This window comes from Bicyclus anynana, chromosome 27, assembly GCF_947172395.1.
Source record: "Bicyclus anynana chromosome 27, ilBicAnyn1.1, whole genome shotgun sequence".
Taxonomy (NCBI): Eukaryota; Metazoa; Arthropoda; class Insecta; order Lepidoptera; family Nymphalidae; genus Bicyclus; species Bicyclus anynana.
In genome coordinates this window covers 7,230,907-7,252,940 of record NC_069109.1, presented here as the reverse complement: position 1 = coordinate 7,252,940, position 22,034 = coordinate 7,230,907, and the positions used below count along the sequence as shown (strand labels likewise).

Sequence of the window (22,034 nt, the reverse complement as noted above, 5' to 3'; positions counted from 1 at the left end):
GGGCTCCCACACACGGGCCACCGGCCACAATCACAAAACGCCGCTACCGGCATATTTCCTATAGTTTTCGGATGGACTCGCCACACACGGTTGACGCCGGTGGCCGCCACACGCTACGATCGTCGCCGCTCGCTTCTTGTGGCCCGCACGGGCCACTAAACGCTGACACAAAACGCCGCAACACGCCACTGCTTATGATACTGAATGTATTGGTTAAAAAGTAGCAACCACCGGCCACAAGTGTCGACCACCGGCCACAAGTGGCTGCCGCGCGCATCAGCTACATTTGTGGCCCCTTCTTGCTTCTTGTGGCGGCGTTTGTGGCCACTAAGGGGTAACGTTTGAGACGTTGTTATAATCTCGGATCTAATGAACCGATTTTGAAAATTCTTTTACCAACAAAAACCAACGTTATTTCTGAGTGTAATAGGTTATATATCATCCCCGTATTCTTACGTGAATAAGAACTACGCAAAGGAAACCGCAAGGTTCTTCGTGTGCCTACAAAAGGCTTATAACCTGCAGTGGACGAACATCGGCTGATATGATGATGATGACAGACTAAACAAGCAGATGATACATAATACCAATTGTACTTCCAGAGACCCAACGCCACAGACTACAGAGCTGCTGCCCACAAAATGGCTGCCAGCAACCAACGCCACCACCAACTACCTGGACATGGACTCCGAGCTGACGATGAAGAAGAAACCATTCAAGGAGAGGCTCGCGTTCTGGGAGTTGTTCTTCAAGACAAACCAACAGAGGCTAAAAGGATCGAATACTAATTAAAATAATCATTAATTGTTATAACCTTTATATTTATTATGTTAAAAGATTTGAATAATTAGAATTTTTTTAATTCTTCTCACATTTGCAGGTTTATTTAGAAACTAGCGGACGCCCGCGACTTCGTCCGCGTGGAAATCAATGTAAACTTTCAAGCCATTCACCTATTTAGAGTTTTAATTAAAAAAAAAATTTGAATTCCATTATATTTCAAAATTTTTTAATGATTTATGAACAAATTTTTAAAACTGTAACTCTAAAAATGAAGGATTTTGCATACAAACTTTCAACTCCTATTTCACTCCCTTCTTATTTTATTTTCGCAATAAAAAGTATCCTATAACCTTCTCCGTATTATGGTCTTTAACCGTGCCAAGTTTCATTTGAATTCATTCAGTAGTTTCAGCGTGCTGACCGAATAACAATAATTAGACAAGAAATCGAAAAAAAATATTTTTTCCTTCAGTATCGATTATATAATGCCCCCCCAACTAAAATTTTCAAAATAACTTTAATGTACAAAATGTACAGAATTCGTATTATAAGTATGGATTCTAGATGGCGCTGTCGTCCGTTAAGCCACGGTAACGTTTGGTGTTACAAATGGTATAAGTAAAATCTCAAATTGCGAATAAATGAATAGAAATCGACCAATTTTATTATAAGTATAGATATGTAGATAGATAGATACCCATCAGATGAGATACCAGACATGCGCAAACTATCTCGAACAGATAATATCCTATCAATCATACTTTGATTACATGTTAGATACTAATCTAAAAACAGAACCATATATTCGGTTGTAAATCAGAATTCATCACATACTGTCGCGAGATACATCGGCAGGATGTGGATGGTAGCTGTATTGGTTGCACTGGGTTGTGTGGACGCCAGGGTCAGGGTGGACCCCCTGGTGCAAGCCCCCGTGGGTTTGATCCGAGGGGTGGAGGCACAGGATGGGGAATACTCCATGTTTATGGGTATACCGTATGGAAGAGTCAGGGAGGAGAATCCATTTGGGGTAAGTTATTTTGATATTATTACTAGCGCAGGCACGCGACTTCGTCCTCTTGCATCCGGCCTACCTACTAACTATAAACTACATCCCTGCCAAATTTCAACTTTATACATCAAGCGGCTTTCGAGATTTCGTGATGACCTTTCGCATTTACATATTAAGATTACCCGTGATACAGTTTTCATCATTATCAACCCATATTCGGCTCACTGTTGAGCACGAGAGAATGAGAGGGGTCAGGACTATAGTCTACCTCGCTGTCCCGCTGCGGATTGGCAGACTTCACACGCAGAGAATTAATTAAATTCTCAGGTATGCAGGTTTCCTCACGATGTTTTCCTTCACCGTTTGAGACACGTGATATTTAATTTCTTAAAATGCACACAACTGAAAAGTTAACGCCCCGTACCGGATTCGAACCTACGCCCTCCGGAATCGGAGGCAGAGGTCCATTATCCACTGGGCTGTCACTCTTACAGTTTTATACAATCAAAATTGGAGTCAAAATCAGAAAAAATTACAGCAAACACTAAACACGGACGATTTATTTGAACCTCAGACTAATTAGCTTCTATAGGACTTGCCTCGTTAAAGGTTACCCCTCTGGCAAAACTATATGATCATGATCAAACGTGTTCATACAAGCTACAGCTATAGAATCGATGTTTCATTGTGTTACAATTACACGTGTGTATTACGATTTAAAATTTATATTCGTGTACACACAAATATAAATTTCGATGTAGATATCAGACCTTCTATTGGACTTGTATCGCACTCAAATTCACCAACAAACTTAATTGTCATTTTTTGAGGGGAACGAGGTAAACTCATACATGGAAAATATTTAACACCAATAAATATATAATTTTAAATCGTTATACACACACGTGTAATTTTAACACAATGAAACATTGATTCTATAGACGGAGTATATATGAACACATTAGATCATGATCATGTACTTTTGACAGAACGTCTAGCGGGCAGGTCCGATAGTAATTGGTCTGAGACATCCTCATGCCATAACACTTACTCGTAATTGTAGGTACTTAGTCGTGTTTAAAAACAGATTTATTTGAACAAAAACATTTTCTCATGAAAACAATGAACTATTTATTGCAAACTCATTGTTTTTCCTGATTTGAATGATTGTGATTTTGTCGATAATATTTATAGAAATCTGTTTGATCAATATCAATGATTTAATCTACCAAATATGGTCATTACAGTGATTACTTGGATGATATTATAGATAACATTCAATTAGAACTACAGGTACATAATCAAATGACTTATGGGTTTTCATCATCATCATCATCAGTCCTCTCAGCGTGGTGGGTCTAAGCTGCATATGCCCTCTTACAACAGCGAGCAACAAGCACAGTGTCTGCCGTACGTTTTGCCCCAGTTGGCAGTGGTCGAAGGGCGCGGAGTGTGCCATTAAGATATCTTGTAGTATAGACTAATCAGTAGAGAGTCGTGATAGCCCAGTGGATATGACCTCTGCCTCCGATTCCGGAGGATGTGGGTTCGAATCCGGTACGGGGCATGCACCTCCAACTTTTCAGTTGTGTGCATTTTAAGAAATTAAATATCACGTGTCTCAAACGGTGAAGGAAAACATCGTGAGGAAACCTGCATACCAGAGAATTTCTTAATTCTCTGCGTGTGTGAAGTCTGCCAATCCGCATTGGGCCAGCGTGGTGGACTATTGGCCTAACCCCTCTCATTCTGAGAGGAGACTCGAGCTCAGCAGTGAGCCGTATATGGGTTGATAACGTATAGACTAATCATAGTATTAGTATCGACATAGCATCCGTGCGAAGTCGGGGCCAGTCGCTAGTGTATTGATAGACGTCCTTTGACCTTTGTGCACTTCTTCCCTATTCCTACCCTACCCTACCCCACTCCTACCCTATTCATTGTTACAAAAAATGTGTTAAACTCCACCGATGTTGTGCAAACTTCACATAAACCATCTAGGTATCTACTAAATAGTCCGAACAAAGCCTAAACATTTGGTTTGGATAGGTGAGCTCGTTCTTAAGTTATAAAATTGGCATTGATTTTATATATCTAAATATAGTGCATAGACAGTGGCGAAGAGTCAATATAAGCCGATTCCCGCCGGGTTACCGTTTAAAAATCCATACATATTCATTATTGTAATGAATATTGTATATAGTAGGTAAATAATAAGGATATATGAGAAACCATACCACGCGGTTGAATTTCCTTTTCTTTGGGTTACCTTCGGAAAGAAAAAAAAAGAAAACATCCATCCCATCCACAATTTGTGCCAATACCTAAGCATTATTTTAGCATCTGATGCCTCATCCACCTGAGCAAGGCAAGACCAAAACCAATTCAACCTTCAGCAATGGTGCATGCCCTAGTTAAAAGCCCTGTGCACGCCAATGCCTACGTCACATTCAGTTTAAATATACGTCCTTCGCAGGCAGCCGAACCGTATCCAAAGTTCGAGCAAGTGTTCACCGCTTACGACGACTCCACGATGTGTCCTCAACGGGAGGAGTTCAACAACAGCCTCGCTGGCTCCCTGGACTGCCTCCACCTGAACGTCTACGTGCCCAACATCGCCAGCACCAGGAACCCCCTGGCGGTGATGGTGTGGATCCACGGGGGTGGCTTCAGCTATGGCGACGCTGGACGATATGTGTTTGGCCCGAAGTTTCTTGTCAGACATGACATCATTCTGGTCACCTTGAATTACAGGTATGTTTTATGTTCTCTGCTATGTCAGTGACTTAGGTTTCTAGACGGGTAGGCGGATCACCTCATTCCTGTTTCGATCACGTAGAAAAACTCCAAGCGAGTCGCGAAGCTGGCCACCTAATTCGAAGAGCCAATGGATGTTGGGGTCCCAAGGTGCTGGAATGGCGACCCCGCACTGGAAAGTGCAGCAGTATTGGTCGACCCTCCACTAGGTGGACCGAGGATATCAAGCGGGTGGTATCAAATGGTGCATTTTAACCGATTTCAACAATAAAAGGAATCGATTTTACCTCGTTAACCCTAAAGCTTTTTCTTGTTTATGATTTTAGTAAATAAATGTAATTTTAATTTTATCAGCCTTCTAAATCACTTATCAACCATTTTCAGGTTAGGCCCCTACGGGTTCATGTGCCTAGACACACCAGAAGTCCCAGGGAACCAGGGCCTGAAAGACCAGCGGCTAGCGTTGCGCTGGATCAAAAACAACATAGCAGCTTTCGGAGGAGATGTCAACAAGATCACGCTTGTAGGCGAGAGCGCTGGCAGCGTCTCCACAGAGTTCCAGCTGTTAGCCAACCAGGAGAAGCTATTCAATCAGGTCATCCTGCAAAGCGGTACAGTCTTCGGACCATGGGCAGTCAGCACCCCGGACCTTACCGCACCTTTGAAACTAGCTGCAAGATTGGGATTTGATACAGAAGATGTGGACGAAGCGGTTGCATTTTTAGCAACAGCGGACTCTAATTTGGTTATTGGAGCATCAACTGCTTTGTGGCTGGGTTTTGGGCCGTGTTTGGAGAAGAAATTCGATGGCGTCGAGAGCATTCTCACTGAACACCCTATAGACTCTGACATGGTTAATGTCAAGAACACCAACATAATGGCTGGATACACAAACAAGGAACAACTGATGTCTTTCGCTACAAGGCCTCCCAGTGGGTTTGAGAACCTGAACGTTTTCAGTACGATCAGAGGGTCTTTCGTTATAGATGACGACTTCCAAGCGGTAGAAGATATTGTGCGACGGTTTTATATTGGTGAGTTTGCACTTTTGAATTCAATCCAAAATTCTTTCATTTTAAACACCAAATAACAAAAGCTTTTAAAAAGTCAACACTGGTTATACAAATCCGCACTTTAAAGGAAAACCCAGCCTGTCATTTATATTTCTTAGTGTACAAATCAAAATAGAATATATCCTTTTTCATAGTATTTTCATTTTTGCTATCATCTAACACCGTTAGTCACGAGCTATTTTCCGAAACTTGATTATTGTCTTATTTATAGCGACTAAAAACTCTGTTTGTCCTCGATGGTTTTCTTGCGATTGGTTGCTTGAATAACCGTTAAAAAGAAGCTTGACTGCGTCTGCTAATTATTTATTAGACTAGCTTTAGTGGAAGCCCACAAAAAACGAAATCCTTTAGGATCAATAAAGAATTAATCAAAATTTTCAGGGGACGAGCCAGTGACGGAAGCTCTGCGCTGGAACCTCATGAACTTCGAGTCGGACTGGTTCTTCAACTACCCCACGCAGTGGACCATCGACAACTACCTGGAGAAAGGGGCTGGAGACATTTACTACTATGTGTTCTCTTACAGTGGACAAAGGTGACACGACAAACCCTTTACACATGCATACACCATCATCATTAACACGCTACTTGGTCAAGCTTAAGAGAGGGCATTTGAAGCTAGACCTACACATTAACAGCCTTTTTAACGGCCCATTACAGTACCAGGCCTAGGTATCTCCTTAAAGAAGAGAAGGTGTGAAGCGTAAGCCCATATCATTGCTCTGATGCGTGTTGGAAAAGTTAGGGTGACCTTCTATTACTGTGTGTTATCTTACACCAGACAAAGGTAGACAAACCTCTTAAGACACGAGACACGCATACACTAACATCATTAACCCACTACTTGGTCAAGCCTTATATGAGAGGGCATTTGCTAGACATTAACAGCCTTTTTAACGGCCCATTACAGTACCAGGCCTACCTTGTAGCAGAGAGGGTATATAGCGAAAGCCTATCACATCAAGTGTTGACGAACTTATCACTATCACCTTTCCAACTCCAGGCTGAGAATTTCAACCGAAAACTACAAGAGATCCTTGTCGTTAAAAATATGTCCAAACTATAGAACCTGTTGTTTTTAATGTGAGACAATAACTGCTGCTACATATTCAAAGCAGTTGCTGGTTTTTTTACAATTTAATTTATTTTACAAGTTAGCCCTTGACTACAATCTCACCTGATGGTAAGTGATGATGCAGTCTAAGATGGAAGCGGGTTAACTTGGTAGGAGGAGGATGAAAATCCATACCCCTTTTCGGTTTCTACACGACATCGTACCGGAACGCTAAATCGCTTGGCGGTACGTCTTTGTCGGTAGGGTGGTAACTAGCCACGGCCGAAGCCTCCCACCAGCCAAACAATGACGACAGTGACTACATTCCTCGCAGGAACTTCGTCAAGAGCCGCTTCAACGTGACAGTGGAGGGCGCGGCGCACGCCGACGAGCTGGGCTACCAGTTCGACCAGGCCTTCGTCACCGGCGCCCCCACTGCAGACGACCAGCGGGTGATCGACCAGATGACCACTCTGTGGGCCAACTTCGTCAAACACGGGTGAGTTTGATAACTTCGTTCGTAACACTTTTGATGGTACGCGCGGACCGGAAGGCGTTAAATTGGCGATAAATGAAAAACCCAAGGCTGATGCACCTCACTTCTCCGCACGCACGCGATTATTGTCCTAATTTATGGCCAATTTGGGGGCCCGAATTTGAATGGAGTTTGGGTTTCTCTTTTATCATTTAAAAAAAAACACATCTCTCTTCCAGAGACCCAACACCAACGACCACAGAGCTGCTGCCAGTGAAGTGGTCACTGGTCACCAAGACCACCTACACGTACCTGGACCTGGACAACCCGCTGACGGTGAAGCGGCGCCCCTACAGCGACCGGCTCACCTTCCTCCAGCTGTTCTTCAAGGCCAACTGGCACAGGCTCCGGGCCGTCAACTAATGTCAACGACATCAACTTGATTGATTTAATCCCAATGACCCAATGTATCAATTAAATTTGTAATTCTAGAAAGCAACTTTTATTTAATACATGCCCAGAGCATCAACTATCTCCACTAACGTCAACTTTTTTGTTTAAGCCCAATAGCTGTAACAATAAAAGTACATATCTTATAAGTCAACTGGTACAAATTACGCGAACTTCAATATCCACAATATCATATATCAAAGACCCTAACACCTCAGACCTCAAAGCTGCTGCAACCAGTGAAGTGGTCACCAGTCACCAATACCACCTACCTTGACCTACCTTGACCTAGACAACCCAATTGTAATCTTTGAAATCAAAGTTTACTTAATACATCTTCAAACAAAATTCCAAATGGTACAGAGTATTGACTAACTTCAACATAAACTTATTCGTTTTAGTCTCTGTAGACATGGCTAAGTAACTTTAGCGACATAGCTGCTTTTGTCTGTGTACACACCAACTTCAAAATCTCCAACGCCCTATACCAAAGACCCAATACCTCAGAGCAGCTACCAGAGTATTGGTCACAGGTCACCAAGACAACCTACACTTACCTTGACCTGGACAAGCCGCTACAACGACCGGCTCAGCTTCCTTTAGCTGTAACTAATGCCAACGACATCAACTTGTTCGATTTAATTCTAATGTATCTAATATATTTGTAATCTTCGAAACCAAACTTAATACATCCAAATCGTCAGCTTACCATTAACGTCAACTTTTTTTGTTTAATCCCAACACGAGTAGCTGTAAGAATGAAAATCTCTTCAAAACAAAATAGTACAAATCCAGAGCATTGACTAAGTTCAACATAAACACATGCGTTTTTGTCTCTGTAGACATGTCAAGTAACTTATGTATTACGTCTTATACCAAAGACCCTATACCTCAGAGCTGCTACCAGTGAAATGATCACCGGTCACCAAGACCACCTACACGTACTTGGACCTGGACAAGAATGGTAAAGAGTAGGTACACATCTAGAGTATTGACTAACTTCATCATGAACAAAACGTGGCACGCGGCACCAGACGCTGTCAATTCAGACGGCACTACGTTCTACACGATGGGCTTACACTCTGATAATGGTGATTGTTATGTAAAAAGTGCAAATCAAGCACTTAGCCTGTTTCTGAGAAGCATTTTATCTCTACACACAAGTATAATATTAATATTCAAACCGAGTGTTCGTATGTCCATACTAATCTAACTTATAACGATGATTGATCTTTCTATTTGTTTGATTTCATCAACAAGTAACGGATCGTCTTCTAGTAATGTATATTTTTAGCAGACTCAGAAGTGGATTACAAAAATAAGAAAACCAATGTCGAACAAAGGTTATGATTCACAATATTTGTCAGGGCAACTTAATTAACAAATCAAACTGCAACCAAGAATGGCAGAGAATACCTTGAGCAGTCCCAGAGGCTTGTGACTCCGGGCGCAAGTTTAAGGGATCCTTTCCGACATGCCAACACTCACCTTCACAGCTATTCTCTCCGCCTATTGCAAGTCAAGTGTAAACTATAAATATTATAAAAATGAAAAGTTCATTTGTTTGAACGCGTTAATCTCAGGAACTACTGGTCCGACTTGAAAAATCCTTTCAGTGTTAGATAGCCCATTTATCGAGGAATGCTATAGGCTATAAATTATCTCCGTATTCCTAAGGGAACGGGAACCACGCGAGTGAAACCGTTCTAGCATCAGCTAGTAGAGCACAAATTCCAATAGAACCAGTCCCTTATTTGTTTAAAATATTCTAAGCATCCACTCGGCCTGTCACCCGGGAAGGTAAAGTTACTAACGAGCTATCCAGCCTAGCTCCAGTCTTAACTTACATCTAGACTAGACCCTTCCCACGCATCGCGCTACTCGGAATTGGATTGCACCCATAAAGAATGATACAACAAAAAACACTGAACACACAGACAAAGCCGCATGTCTCAGCTAGTGTCAAATAAGATATCAAATCTCGAGTACAATGATAAAGTTTATCGAACAATCCCAATTCTGCATCACTTCAACATTCAGAGTAACTTTCCACTCTGTCCTGACAACATGTGGGTTGTGGGAGCGGTTCTGTTGACCCTGGGGTCCGCGCGGGGCCTGGTGAGGCTGGACCCCCTGGTGGACGCGCCGGCGGGCCTCATCCGGGGGCTGCGAGCTGATGATGGCGAGTACTCCATGTTCCTGGGGATACCGTACGCGACGGTACAGGAGGACAACCCTTTTGGGGTGAGAGATTTTTCATCATGGCTGTTAAATTATTCGAAGTAGAAAGTTTTTTGGGCAGTTTTAAGATGGGGAAAAATAATAAACTCGCTAAGTTACCTTTTCCTGATAAAGATGCACTTAATTGTTTAGTTTTTTTAAGAGGAATCTTTTAGGGCACCCTTGACTTACCGGACAAATATATACTTTAATAAATCTGTAAAGAGTTCAATTCTATACATGAAATATATTTCCAAAATAACTATCAGCGGGTTAGTGATCGATACTGATGCCACAAATGCAATATATAAATTTTTTGTCTGTCTGCCTATCTGTATGTTCGGTAGAACAAGAGGAAACGAAACATTCTTCTTCAACTTTGAATCTACTCGTTAAACAGAAGATCTTTCATTCCAATCTTGACGTAATTTTGAAAAAATAACAAATATTATAAATGTGAAAGTGTGTGTGTCTGTCTGTCTGTTTGTGCGTCTTTCACGGCAAAACGGAGCAACAAATTGACATGATTTTTTAAGTGGAGATAATTGAAGGAATGGAGAGTGACATAGGGTACTTTTAGACTTTTTCTAACCACCCACTTCCCTAACGTGGGGGATGGAAGTTTGTATAGAACATTTGTAGGGTAGAGCTAGGGTATGGGTAGGGTAGGGATAGCGAAGAAGCGTACATAAGTCAAAGCGAAAGATTGACCGGGTCCGCTAGTAAGTTATATTTCACAAATCAAGCCGATATGTATCATGAATTGCATCACAGCTTCCTGTATCTTATCGTGCCGCCTCTCTTACAGATTAATAGCTTATCATCGTGCATCCACAGATGTTGTGAAATCTATTGTTGCTAAGCTGTTTTTGTTTTTGACCGATTTACATAAAGTAGTGAAATTGGTGGTGTGACATCCCCATGCTTGGAAGAGCACTTTAAGCCTTCATACTTATTCGAATCTCAATTGAAACCCTCAATAGCTCAACGGTAAGAGCAGTTGGATACATCACCGAGAGGTGGTGGTTCGTCGTCCCGACTAGTTGAAGAGGAATTGGAATACTGGTCATCATCATCATTATCAACCCATATTCGGGTCTACCTCGAGTCTCCTCTTAGAATGTGAGGGGTTAGGCCAGTAGTTCACCACGCTGGCACAATGCGGATTGGCAGACTTTACACACGCAAAAAATTAAGAAAACTATCTGGTACGCACCTGCATACCAAACATCTTGAGGAAACCTTTCCTCACACACCCTCCGGAATCAGAGGCAGAGGTCATGGGCTATCACGGCTTTTATATTGGTTATATTAAAAAAAAAAAAGATATCTATACGAATATTATAAAGCTGGAGAATTTGTTTGTTTTTTTAGATGAAGGCGCTAATCTCAGGAACTACTGGTCCTTCATATTTCTATAATATTCTATATTTCTATAAATATTCTTTCAGTGTTAGATAGCCCATTTATCGAGGAAGGCTATAGGATATATATTATTCCCTTATTCTTACGGGAACGGAAACCACGCGGGTGACACCGCGCGGTTCTGCTAGTTACAAAAATTCTCAAAAAAACAAATATACACCAATTATTCCAGACATCCATCCCTCAAGCCAAACTCGAAGGTGTTTTCGACGCGTTCAACGACTCGGCCATCTGCCCACAAGTGGAGGAGTTCGGGAACACCATCGTGGGCTCGCTGGACTGCCTGCACCTCAACATCTACGTGCCCAACAAGGCCACCTCCAGGAACCGGCTGCCGGTGCTGGTGTGGATCTATGGGGGAGGCTTCTCCATAGGATTCGCTAACAGGTAATGTTTCGAAACCTGGTGCATATTTTTAGGTAACTGTAATGTTTTGCCCGCTTGTTCGCTCAGACTAACTCTGGCCTCTTTTTTTCGTGTTGAGTAAGTGACCACTACAGCGTCACCGGGGGGTTTGGGCGAGCGCAGAAGCATTGCCTGATGAGACCCGAAGGCTGAAAGAAAAACAGAGGGCGGAACGACTCTCTAAGGGCGTTTCCTGTTAGACTCGGACTTCGGCTTAGAGGGACGTTCGGCCTGAGTGAATCAGTCCGGACGCATTTACATCCACCTCCTAACAAATTAGCCCGCTTCCATCGCTTGCATCATCACTTACCATCAGGTAAGATTGTAGTCAAGGGCTAACTTGTAAATAAATAATAAGTACACCTATTCATTATTATAGAAAGTATCAGGGTCTAATTATTATCTACTCGAAAGCTACAACCTTTTGTAAATCTGCTTTCTAATCAATCAAATAAATTATTATAATTATTTGCAGGTTCCTCTACGGCCCCAAATACCTGGTGAGGCACGACGTCATCCTAGTAACCCTCAACTACAGAGTGGGTCCATACGGGTTCTTCTGCCTCGACACACCAGAAATACCCGGCAACCAGGGTCTGAAAGACCAGGTATTAGCGTTGCGCTGGATCAAAGACAACATCCAGTCTTTTGGTGGTGATGTCAACAAAATCACAGTTATGGGAGAGAGCGCTGGCGGTGCTTCAGTGGAATACCATCTTTTATCCAAAAACGAGAAGCTGTTCAACCAGGCAATCATGCAGAGCGGTACAACATTCATACCAGGCCTTCTAGAAGACTCGGGAGTAGACAAAGCCCTAAGCATTGCTCAGAAGTTGGGATATGATACAGAAGACGTCGCAGAAGCGGTTGAATTCCTCGCGAAGACTGATGTCAAATTGGTGATAGCAGCGACTAGTGAACTCGGCCTGTCTAGCAGACCGTGCGTTGAAAAGGAATTTGAGAATGTAGATAGTATGTTGACAGATTATCCGATAAACATGGATATACCGAAGGCCAAAAACATGCCAATATTGGTAGGGTTCAATAACAAAGAGAGATTAGCCAGCTACGCATCGCTGCCGACAGAACAGTATAACCTTAAGGTACCTTTTAATATTTCTATCAATTAATTCATACCCTACCCTACCTCTACCCTTCCTACCGTACCCCACCGCTATCGTAAGAACCATCCTCGTACTTCATTAATCTACTTTGAAGTAGAGTATCCCACATTGCCTAAAAAACAAGAGAAAAGCCTTTTTTTCCAAATTCGCACAATTTTGTCACAAATACCCTAATGCAATTTGATATCTTATACGCCCCTACTACTTTTTAAAAATTACGCATTACCTTAATCCTCACTCTTATATTTCAAGGTTTTCGAGGAATCCCTCCAAAAGAAGTTCACATACGACGAAGATTTCAAGGAAATGGAGGACATAGTGCGCAGATTCTACATAGGAGACGAAGAAATAACCGCAGCGGTCAGAGACAACTTGATAGACTTCGACTCAGACTTCGATTTCGCGTATCCAGTCCAAGTTAGCCTGCAGAAGTATCTGGAGAGTGGCGCTAAGGACATATACTACTATATGTTTTCGTACAGCGGCGAGAGGAACTTCGTCAAGAAGCGCCTGAACATCACAATGAGTGGAGCAGCTCATGCTGACGAGATCAGCTACCTGTTCGACATATCGTATGAGAAGGAGGCGCCGTCGGAGGGAGATCAGCTCGTGATAGATCGGATGACTACTCTGTGGACTAATTTCGTCAAATATGGGTGAGATATTGTGTTATCAATACCAAGAGACGTGATAGCCCAGTGGATATGACCTCTTCCTTCGATTTGGAAGGCGTAGGTTCTAATCCGGTTCGAGGCATGCGCCTCCAACTTTTCAGTTATGTCCATTTTAAGAAATTAAATATCACGTGTCTCTAACGGTGAAGGAAATGCATCGTGAGGATCTTGCATACCAGAGAATTTTCTTAGTTTTATTAGTGTGTAAAGTCTGTTTTTATTCATAAAATGTTGAGCACTTTTCTGACATAAAACTTCTTTGTCAAGATCGTTCGTTATTAGACGGATGATAAAGGTTTTATTTGCGGCACATGTGCGTAATGAGACACATTTCGATATTGAAATTGGTGAAATAAGCGATACTTTACGAGCTAACGTGTTATGAAGTAGTTTTACTTCAATAAATAATATTATAAAAGAATCAATTTCATTGCTATTCCCGATTTTACAGTAACTGTCAATCAAACATTCCAGAGACCCGACCCCGCAGACATCAGATCTACTGCCTGTCAAGTGGTCACCGATCAACGAAGAGACCTACCCGTACCTAGACATAGACAGCGAGCTGACGCTGGGCGCGCGCCCCTACCACCAGCGGATGGCTTTCTGGGAGCTCTTCACTGACATCAATAAGGAGAGGCTGAAGGGGTACCGACCCAACTAGTCCGGACCAGGTGGTCCTGGTCGGTGGTGCAAGACCAGGGGACGCAGACATAGTACATTACACATGTGAAGGAATAAATTGTAAATTTTCAATCAATAAATTAAATTGAAGTGTCTATCTGTGATTTCAAAACAGCTGTATTTTCTCAAATGCTCTATCACACTAATATTTAGACGGCCTCCGTGGCGCAGTGGTATGCGCAGAGGATTTACATGACGGAGGTCCTGGGTTCGATCCCCGGCAGGACCGATTGAGGTTTTCTTAATTGGTCCAGGTCTGACTGGTGGGAGGCTTCGGCCGTGGCTAGTTACCATCCTACCGACAAAGACGTACCGCCAAGCGAATTAGCGTTCCGGTACGATGTCGTGTAGAAACCCAAAGGAGTGTGGATTTTCATCCTCCTCCTGACAAGTTAGCTCGCTTCCATCTTATATCACCTGATGGTAAGGGCTAACTTGTAAAGAATAAAAAAATAAAAAAAAATTATACAGGCGAAAGTTTGTGTGTAAGTATGTTTGCTCCTCTTTTACGCTGAACTACTGAAGCGATTTGGCTGAAATTTGGAATGGAAATAGATTTTACTCTGGATTAACACATACGCTACTTTTCGTCCCGAAAAAATCCATGGTTCCCGCGGGATTTGTGTTATTTATACAACTAAACTTTAATCCTTATTAAAATAAATTATTTAATAATCACAAGGATATTATGGAGATAAGATTTGCCCTTTACAGTGGGTAGTAGTAAAGTTGACATCGAAATTTACGCGGACGAAGTCGCGGGCGTCCGCTAGTACTATATAAAATCAGTTAAAAAAAGAAATTATCACTTTACACCGAAGACAATAACACCTCAACGAACAAACGCTTTCAGAAAAACACACACCAAACTCAATAAACCTAACTAATATATGCACCAATTCTCACACCCACACACACGTCCATTCTCTTTCTCATGCTCCTAGACACACGCACACACACACACACACTGACTCACACACACTCTCTCACGCTCATTCACTTACATTCAACTTGCGAATTTTTAAATAAATTTTGTACTATTTTTCTTATATGTGATTAACTTAATAATATTTTTTTTTATTCACTATCATTTCTTTTAAAAATTATTTTTCATTTTCACTTTTTATGCCTACTTTATATTGTAACTTTCTTTGTAACTGTATGTGGCCTTATTATTGTTTATTTTATATTTTTTGTACATATTTTGTTAAACGCTGTTAATTACAAATAAGTAATTAAATACTAGAGTACATACAGAACTTAAAGCACTATGCCCTTATAGCCCTGTGAGTACAGTAACATTACACAAGAAAGTATTAACCTGCTTTGCAACAGGTACATACTTTCCTACAAAAATAATAACCGTATTGTTTAAACAAATTTGACGAGCGACAGATCATTTGTATACAAAGGTATAACATAATCAGCTTATTAACCATTTCAAAGTAACACAATGCTAGCGCGATTCAAGTTACAATTGGCGCCATCTAGTGGGTGATTAAAACACTACTGTTTGTAATGAGTTTTAATTTCCAATTTGACATTTAAAAAATGTTTCACCGTATCACGAGTGATTACAGGTCGACGCTCCCGACTCCGTCTATAACTTTTTTTTATTCTTTACTAACAGACTTTACTAGCGGATGCCCGCGTCTTCGTGCGCGTGGAATTTGGTTTTTCACAAATCCTTCGGGAACCATGGATTTTTCCGGAATGAAGTCTATGTGTTAATCCAGATTTTATTTCCATTCCAAATTTCTGCCAAATCGGTTCAGTTGTTGCGGCGTTAAAGTGTAACAAACATCCAAGCAAACATCTATACAAAATTTCAAGTTAGGATAGGACAAGTTAACCTTTGACTACAATCTCGTCTGATGGTATTAAGTGATGATGCAATCTAAGATGGAAGCGGGCTAACTTGTTTCTACACGTTATCGTACCGGAACGCCAAATCGCTTGGCGGTAAGTCTTTGCCGTAGAATGGTAACTAGCCACGGCCGAAGCTACTAGTCAGACCTGGACCAATTAAAGAAACCTCAATCAGCCAAGTTGGGGATCGAATCCAGGACAACAACAACGCCAAAAACTTTAGCTCTTTATAATTATATATATATAAGCGGACACCCGCGACTTCGTCTGCGTGAAACTCGATGTAAACTTTCAACTACCCCTACCCTACCGCTACCCCGTTTTCTAAAATAAATAAATAAAATAAAAAAGCCATTTATTTCCTACAGAAGTACTAGTTTACAAGGTTTGGTTAAGTTGAGTTTAGTTTAATTGTGTTAGTATCAAAAAGTAGATGATTATTATTTAATAGTTAGTGCTTTTAAGTATTTTTTTTTTTTTTTTTTTTTTTTTTTTTTTTTATTTTTTTTTTTTTTTTTTTTTTTTTTTTTTTTAATATTATATTGCAACTATTCTGTAGGAACCCCTCTGCGGGTAAAGGCCTCCTCCAAATTGTGCCAGTTTTCTCTGGATTGCGCTATTTGTATCCAGTTTGGACCCGTTGCGCGTTTTATTTCATCCTCCCATCTGTTGCAAGGTCTCCCTTTCTTTCTTTTGCCCACTGGCCCCCTCCACTCTGTCACTCTTTTTGTCCATCTTTGATCTTGCAGACGAGCTATGTGTCCTGCCCACTTCCATTTTAATGCTAGAGCTTGAGCTAGGCCGTCTGTTGCTTTTGTGAGGTTGCGTATTTTAGTATGTCTTATTTTATTTATTCTTTTTATGTTTAGCATGCTCCGCTCCATTCCTCGTTGGCATGTTATAATTTTATTTATGATGTTTTTGTTAAACTTCCATGTCTGACAAGCATAGGTTAGGCATGGTATAAGGCAAGAATTCATGACCTTAGTCTTCAGCTTGGTTGGCATGTTGCTCTTAAATATTTCTTTAAAGCTCCAGTACTTATTCCATGTTAACTGGGCCCTGCGCTCTACCTCCTGGTAGCTGTTTAGTTTGTCGAAGCTTATTTGCTTGCCTAGGTAGATGTATTTTTCGGTATACTGGAGAAGCTCGTTATCGACATATATTTGTACCTTGGTGCTGTTGGTCATTACCATAGTTTTAGTGAGGTTCATTTCTAGCCCGGCGAGCTTGCTAGCTTTATTTAGTGACTCTACCATGCGTTGTAGTTCATTTCCGTTCTCTGATATTAGCACCAAGTCGTCGGCGAAACGTAGGTGACTTAGATAATTCGTTTTTACTTTAATACCGCAATCATTCCAGTCAAGCTTGCTTATTATAGACTCTAATGTGGCTATAAACAGTATAGGAGAGAGCGGGTCCCCCTGTCTTACGCCTCTCTTTACAGGGAACCAAGGACCTGCCGTTTCTAGTTTAACTCTGCTTTTACTCTTCCTGTATATACTTTTGATTACTTTTATATATTCGTTTTCCACATTCTGTGTTGCTAGAGTTTCCCAGATATAACTGTGTGACACGGAGTCGAATGCTTTTTTGTAATCGATATATGCTAAGTACAGTGGTCTATTTCTCTCTTGATATTTCTCTATGAGAAGTTCGAGTGTGTGGATATGGTCGATGGTAGAGAAGCCTTTTCTAAATCCTGCTTGTTCCACTGGTTGTCTTGTTTCTAATGTAGAGCTAATTTTTTTGGTCAGGATTGTAGAAAATAGCTTATATACGCTTGGCAGCAGACTTATAGGTCTATAGTTCCCAATATCCTTCGGATCGCCTTTTTTGTATAATAGAGTTATGTTGGATTCAGACCATTGAGTGGGTGTCTCGCCAGATTTGAAGATAGAGTTAAATAAATTAGTAAATGGTTTAGCTAATATTGGACCAGCTATCTTTAAAGTCTCGTTTGTTAGGTTGTCTGAGCCTGGGCTTTTGTCTAGCTTCAATTTGTTCAGTGCCGCAATGACGTCATTTTCTTCAATTTGTGGTATTTTTAGTATGTTGTCACCGCTGTTATTATTTAAGCTCTCATGGCTAGTATATTCTGGCTCTTTTGTACTGTAAAGATTCCTATAGAACTCTGTCGCTATGCTAATGATGTCGCAGCGGTTGTTTTTGGTGGTTTCGCCCTTTTTTAGCTTTTCGATCCAGGTTTTATTTGGTTTCAGCTCTTTGAATGCCTTTTTTGTGCTTCCAGTTTGGCGTAAATGTTTTTCTATAGTTTTATATCTGTAGTTGGCGTAATCTTTTTTTATATATCTGTTGACAAGCTTGTAGAGCGCCGAAATTTCGTTTCTTGTTGCTCTAGTTTTATTTGAACTTTTTTGCAGGTCCTGTCTTCTTTTAAAAAGTGTTAGCGTATGCTCTGAAAATATTTTGTGGACTTTCTTTGGGGTTTGTGTTGCTCGGGAGTTTTGCAGGCTTGAGGTGATTATTCTGATTAAGTTATCGTAATGTTTCTGGACTGGGACAGTAGACTCAGTAAATGTTTTATCGTTCGATATGTAGAAGTTTAAGTATTCTTTGAAATTGGTGATTTCCTCTTCGCTTGTTATTGTGGTATGTTGGCAGTTAGAATACTTTGTTCTACTTATTTTGAAATGTGTATCATATGATATTGTAGCTCTTACTGGCCTGTGATCCGAAGGATAATTAATATTTAGCACTTCTATGTTTTTAAATAGACGAGGTCGATTTGACAGGACAAAATCGATTTCATTTTTGGTGACTCCATCCGGTGATAGCCAAGTCCATTTATTTTTTGGTTTTTTTTTGAAGAATGTGTTCAAAATTTACAGTTTGTTTTCAGTGGCGAAGTCGATTAATCTTTGTCCTCTCTCGTTTCTGATTCCATATCCGTGTGCTTTCGTTATTAAATGTTCTTCAGTTTTTGGTATCCCAATTTTAGCATTTAGGTCGCCCATCAGTATGAAGTCTTTATGCGCCAGTTCTATTGCCCTATTCACTGTCACATAAAAGTTATCAATTTCGTCATCGCTGGCTTGTGCAGTAGGGGCATAGACTTGGATGATGGATAAGCTGGTGCTCTCGAATTTTAGATTCAATATGGCTACTCTTTCAGAAAGGCCGAGGTAACTTTCTAAATTATTTTTAAGATGGTATTTAACTATAAAACCTATGCCATATTTTCCAGGTGTGTGACCAGTGTAACAGAAAATGAAGTTTTCATACTCTTCGATTTTATTTCCAAGGCGTCTTGTTTCAGCCAATCCTATTATGTCGCATTTAATTTCTTTGAGAGCTTCATTTAGCTCTATCAAACGCTCATATGATGAGAGTGTTTTAGCGTTGTATGTCAAAATGTATAGCGATTTTTCTGGGGTTATTTCATTTTTTAAAGGGTTCTTTGGAGGGTTTTGGTCATGATCTTCCACGGTGACCAGCCGGCTTGGAAGATAAGTACGGTGTTCTGATAGTGGTTGTTGTATTTTTACGTTACGAGAGGGGGGTGGTAGTTGCTATATATTAACATTTTTATTTTGCTGCAGATCTGATGAGTTGTTTGTGTTCCTATTTGAATAAATCAGGTACTTCGACATGGCCGGTTTTGATGAAAAACCTTCCGATACTTTTGAAATTCTAGCTGGAGAAGAATATAGTTTTTTTATATTATTTCGCATTTTTGGACTCTTTTGATTAGATTTGACTCTATGTTTGGTAGAGTACTTATTATCCAGTGATATTATTTTATCATATCTCATTATTATATTTTCTCCTTGCTGTTTTCTAGAAATAAATTCATCGTGCAGTTCCTTTCTTTTTTGGAGGACTTTAGACGTAAAGTCTTCTTTTAAGTAAATGCACGAATCCTTTAGTAAATTTTTATTTCTTAGAATTTGTATTTTTAAGCCCATCGTAGTAACCGATAACACCACAGGCCTAGTGTTTTCATTTCTTTTTCCCAATCTTCTGACTAATTCAACGTCTCTTTTATCGCAACTTATTTTCATAGTGTTGTTCAATAACTTTAATACAATGTCTTCTAAGTCACTGTAACACTTTTCACTTTCTTCTAGTCCGAAAAATACTATATTTCTTCTTTTAAGCTGTTGTTCCATTCTGTCCAGACATGTCTGTTGATCTTCAATTTTTTCTTCCAGTTCTTTTGTTTTTAATTCCATGCTTTCGAATTTTAGAGATATATTTTCATTTAGTTTTTTCAAATTATCTTGAACTCTATTTATTTCCTGCTTTTGGCACCGCATATCTTCCCGTATTTCCATAAGTACTTTCATCATTTCTTCCATTTTTATGAATATGTATAGTGTGTATGCACTCTCGACTAATCAGCAATCGGCAGTTTATTTAATTAAATTTTAAGTGACAGCTATCGGTGAGGTGAGTGACATCTGTTGACAATTTCTTGTACTACTTGCTCAGTGTTTGTGATCTATCTTTGTAGTTACAATGAACTCCAGTAGGTGTCGCAACTTGTAATTTTTCGTTTTTACCGTTATTACAAACTGTGATTTTTTCATTTGTTTGTTTATAAAACGTTTTTATAAATAACACTTTTTATGTATTATCCAACCTTTTTAAGTTCATAACAAGAAAAACTCACTTAATCCACTCTTAGTCCTTAAAGTTCATTGATTTTTGCACTGTTTATCCACTATTTAAACGGGTATGGTTTACAAAGTTTTATTGTCTATTTTTCACTTAACACACAAATCCAGCTTAGATAACGTTCTCACATAGGTAAGTCACTCTTTTACACACGATAAACTTATTTTTATGCGAAAAGTACTTGATATTCTATTTTTAAGTATTTTTTTATACGGAGCCTAGTGTTGATACAGACAGCGCCACCTGTCCTCCCTCCCGTTTTCTAATTATTATTAATATGAACTTTATATAATAACAATAAAGCTCAAATTGATTACGCTTTAGTTAGAAAACATTTGTATGGGAAAAAGAAAAGGGCTATTTTTATGGTTTTTCCGGCAATTATTCGAAATTTTCTCGCCGTAAAAGCCATCCTAGAACTTCCACGAACATTTAAAAAAAAGAATTGGCCAAATCAGTCCCGGCGTTGTTGAGTTATGCGCTTAGCAACGCATTTTGCGATTCATTTTTATATTATACATTTTGGTATATGATACTGAGGTGTCATTCTCATCGATTATGAATAACTTTTGAGACACGGAACCCTAAAAACAGATATGGCAGATATTCTATACTAGCGGAACCGGTCAAGCTTCGCTTTGACTTATGTGCATGTATTCCCTATCCCTACCATACCCTACCCTAAAATAGTCACAAATACTAAGAGTACTAGAAGTACTTAATACAAACTTCCATCCCCTATTATAGGGAAGTGGAGGGTTAGAAAGAGACAAAAAGTAGCCTATGTCACTCTCCATTCTTACATCTATCTCCACTTGAAAAAATCACGTCAATTCGTCGCTCCGTTTTGCCGTGAAAGACGGACATAAAAACAGACACACACACTTTCACATTTATAATATTAAGTATGATAAAAACATCTACAATCTGTCGGTATTATCAAACAGCATATCATCTGCTCTCAAGTTCTGCAATCTATAGATATCGATAACTTATCTAACAATTGTAATATCTGATCACACGGGTCCTAAGTCCCGAGGTAGTAACATGTGGGTTGTGGCAGCGGTTCTGTTGACCCTGGGGTCCGCGCGGGGCCTGGTGAGGCTGGACCCCCTGGTGGACGCGCCGGCGGGCCTCATCCGCGGGCTGCGAGCTGATGATGGCGAGTACTCCATGTTCCTAGGGATACCGTACGCGACTGTACAGGAGGACAACCCTTTTGGGGTGAGACTTCTTTGCGTATTTGTGTATTTATTACCCCCCTTTGAGTAGGATTGATTCGGAGGGCGTAATCACTTATGCATTTTAAGAGATTAAAGCCATGATAATATCAAAAGTGACTTAAGTATTATCTCAAAAAAAAAATGATTTTGTTGATCAGGTTTTTT

General features: G+C 40.3%; 3 protein-coding genes across 5 annotated transcripts in view; 2 read left to right on the top strand and 1 right to left on the bottom strand.

Moving 5' to 3' along the window:
• LOC112047813 (catenin alpha) overlaps positions 1–22,034 on the bottom strand; it is a 94,756-nt gene that overhangs the window by 32,008 nt on the left and 40,714 nt on the right. The window lies entirely within an intron of this gene.
• LOC112047817 (esterase FE4-like) lies at positions 3,286–7,616 on the top strand. Its single transcript, XM_052890241.1, has 4 exons — positions 3,286–5,586; positions 6,007–6,160; positions 7,014–7,178; positions 7,394–7,616. Exons 1-4 carry the CDS (start codon positions 4,869–4,871, stop codon positions 7,575–7,577), a joined length of 1,221 nt encoding a protein of 406 aa, XP_052746201.1. The 5' UTR covers positions 3,286–4,868; the 3' UTR covers positions 7,578–7,616.
• On the top strand, positions 9,552–14,614 carry LOC112047814 (juvenile hormone esterase-like). Its single transcript, XM_024085073.2, has 5 exons — positions 9,552–9,848; positions 11,422–11,636; positions 12,130–12,757; positions 13,031–13,434; positions 13,927–14,614. Exons 1-5 carry the CDS (start codon positions 9,552–9,554, stop codon positions 14,114–14,116), a joined length of 1,734 nt encoding a protein of 577 aa, XP_023940841.1. The 3' UTR covers positions 14,117–14,614.

What these genes read in the sequence shown, in the direction of transcription:
- LOC112047817 (XM_052890241.1), top strand. Translation starts at nt 4,869, where the DNA reads ATGATTTTAGTAAATAAATGTAATTTTAATTTTATCAGCCTTCTAAAT. An exon ending in TGTGCGACGGTTTTATATTG is followed by an intron (nt 5,587 to 6,006) that starts GTGAGTTTGCAC and finishes CAAAATTTTCAG; the next exon opens with GGGACGAGCCAGTGACGGAA. An exon ending in GCCAACTTCGTCAAACACGG is followed by an intron (nt 7,179 to 7,393) that starts GTGAGTTTGATA and finishes TCTCTCTTCCAG; the next exon opens with AGACCCAACACCAACGACCA.
- LOC112047814 (XM_024085073.2), top strand. Translation starts at nt 9,552, where the DNA reads ATGTCTCAGCTAGTGTCAAATAAGATATCAAATCTCGAGTACAATGAT. An exon ending in AGGAGGACAACCCTTTTGGG is followed by an intron (nt 9,849 to 11,421) that starts GTGAGAGATTTT and finishes CAATTATTCCAG; the next exon opens with ACATCCATCCCTCAAGCCAA. An exon ending in CAGAACAGTATAACCTTAAG is followed by an intron (nt 12,758 to 13,030) that starts GTACCTTTTAAT and finishes TTATATTTCAAG; the next exon opens with GTTTTCGAGGAATCCCTCCA.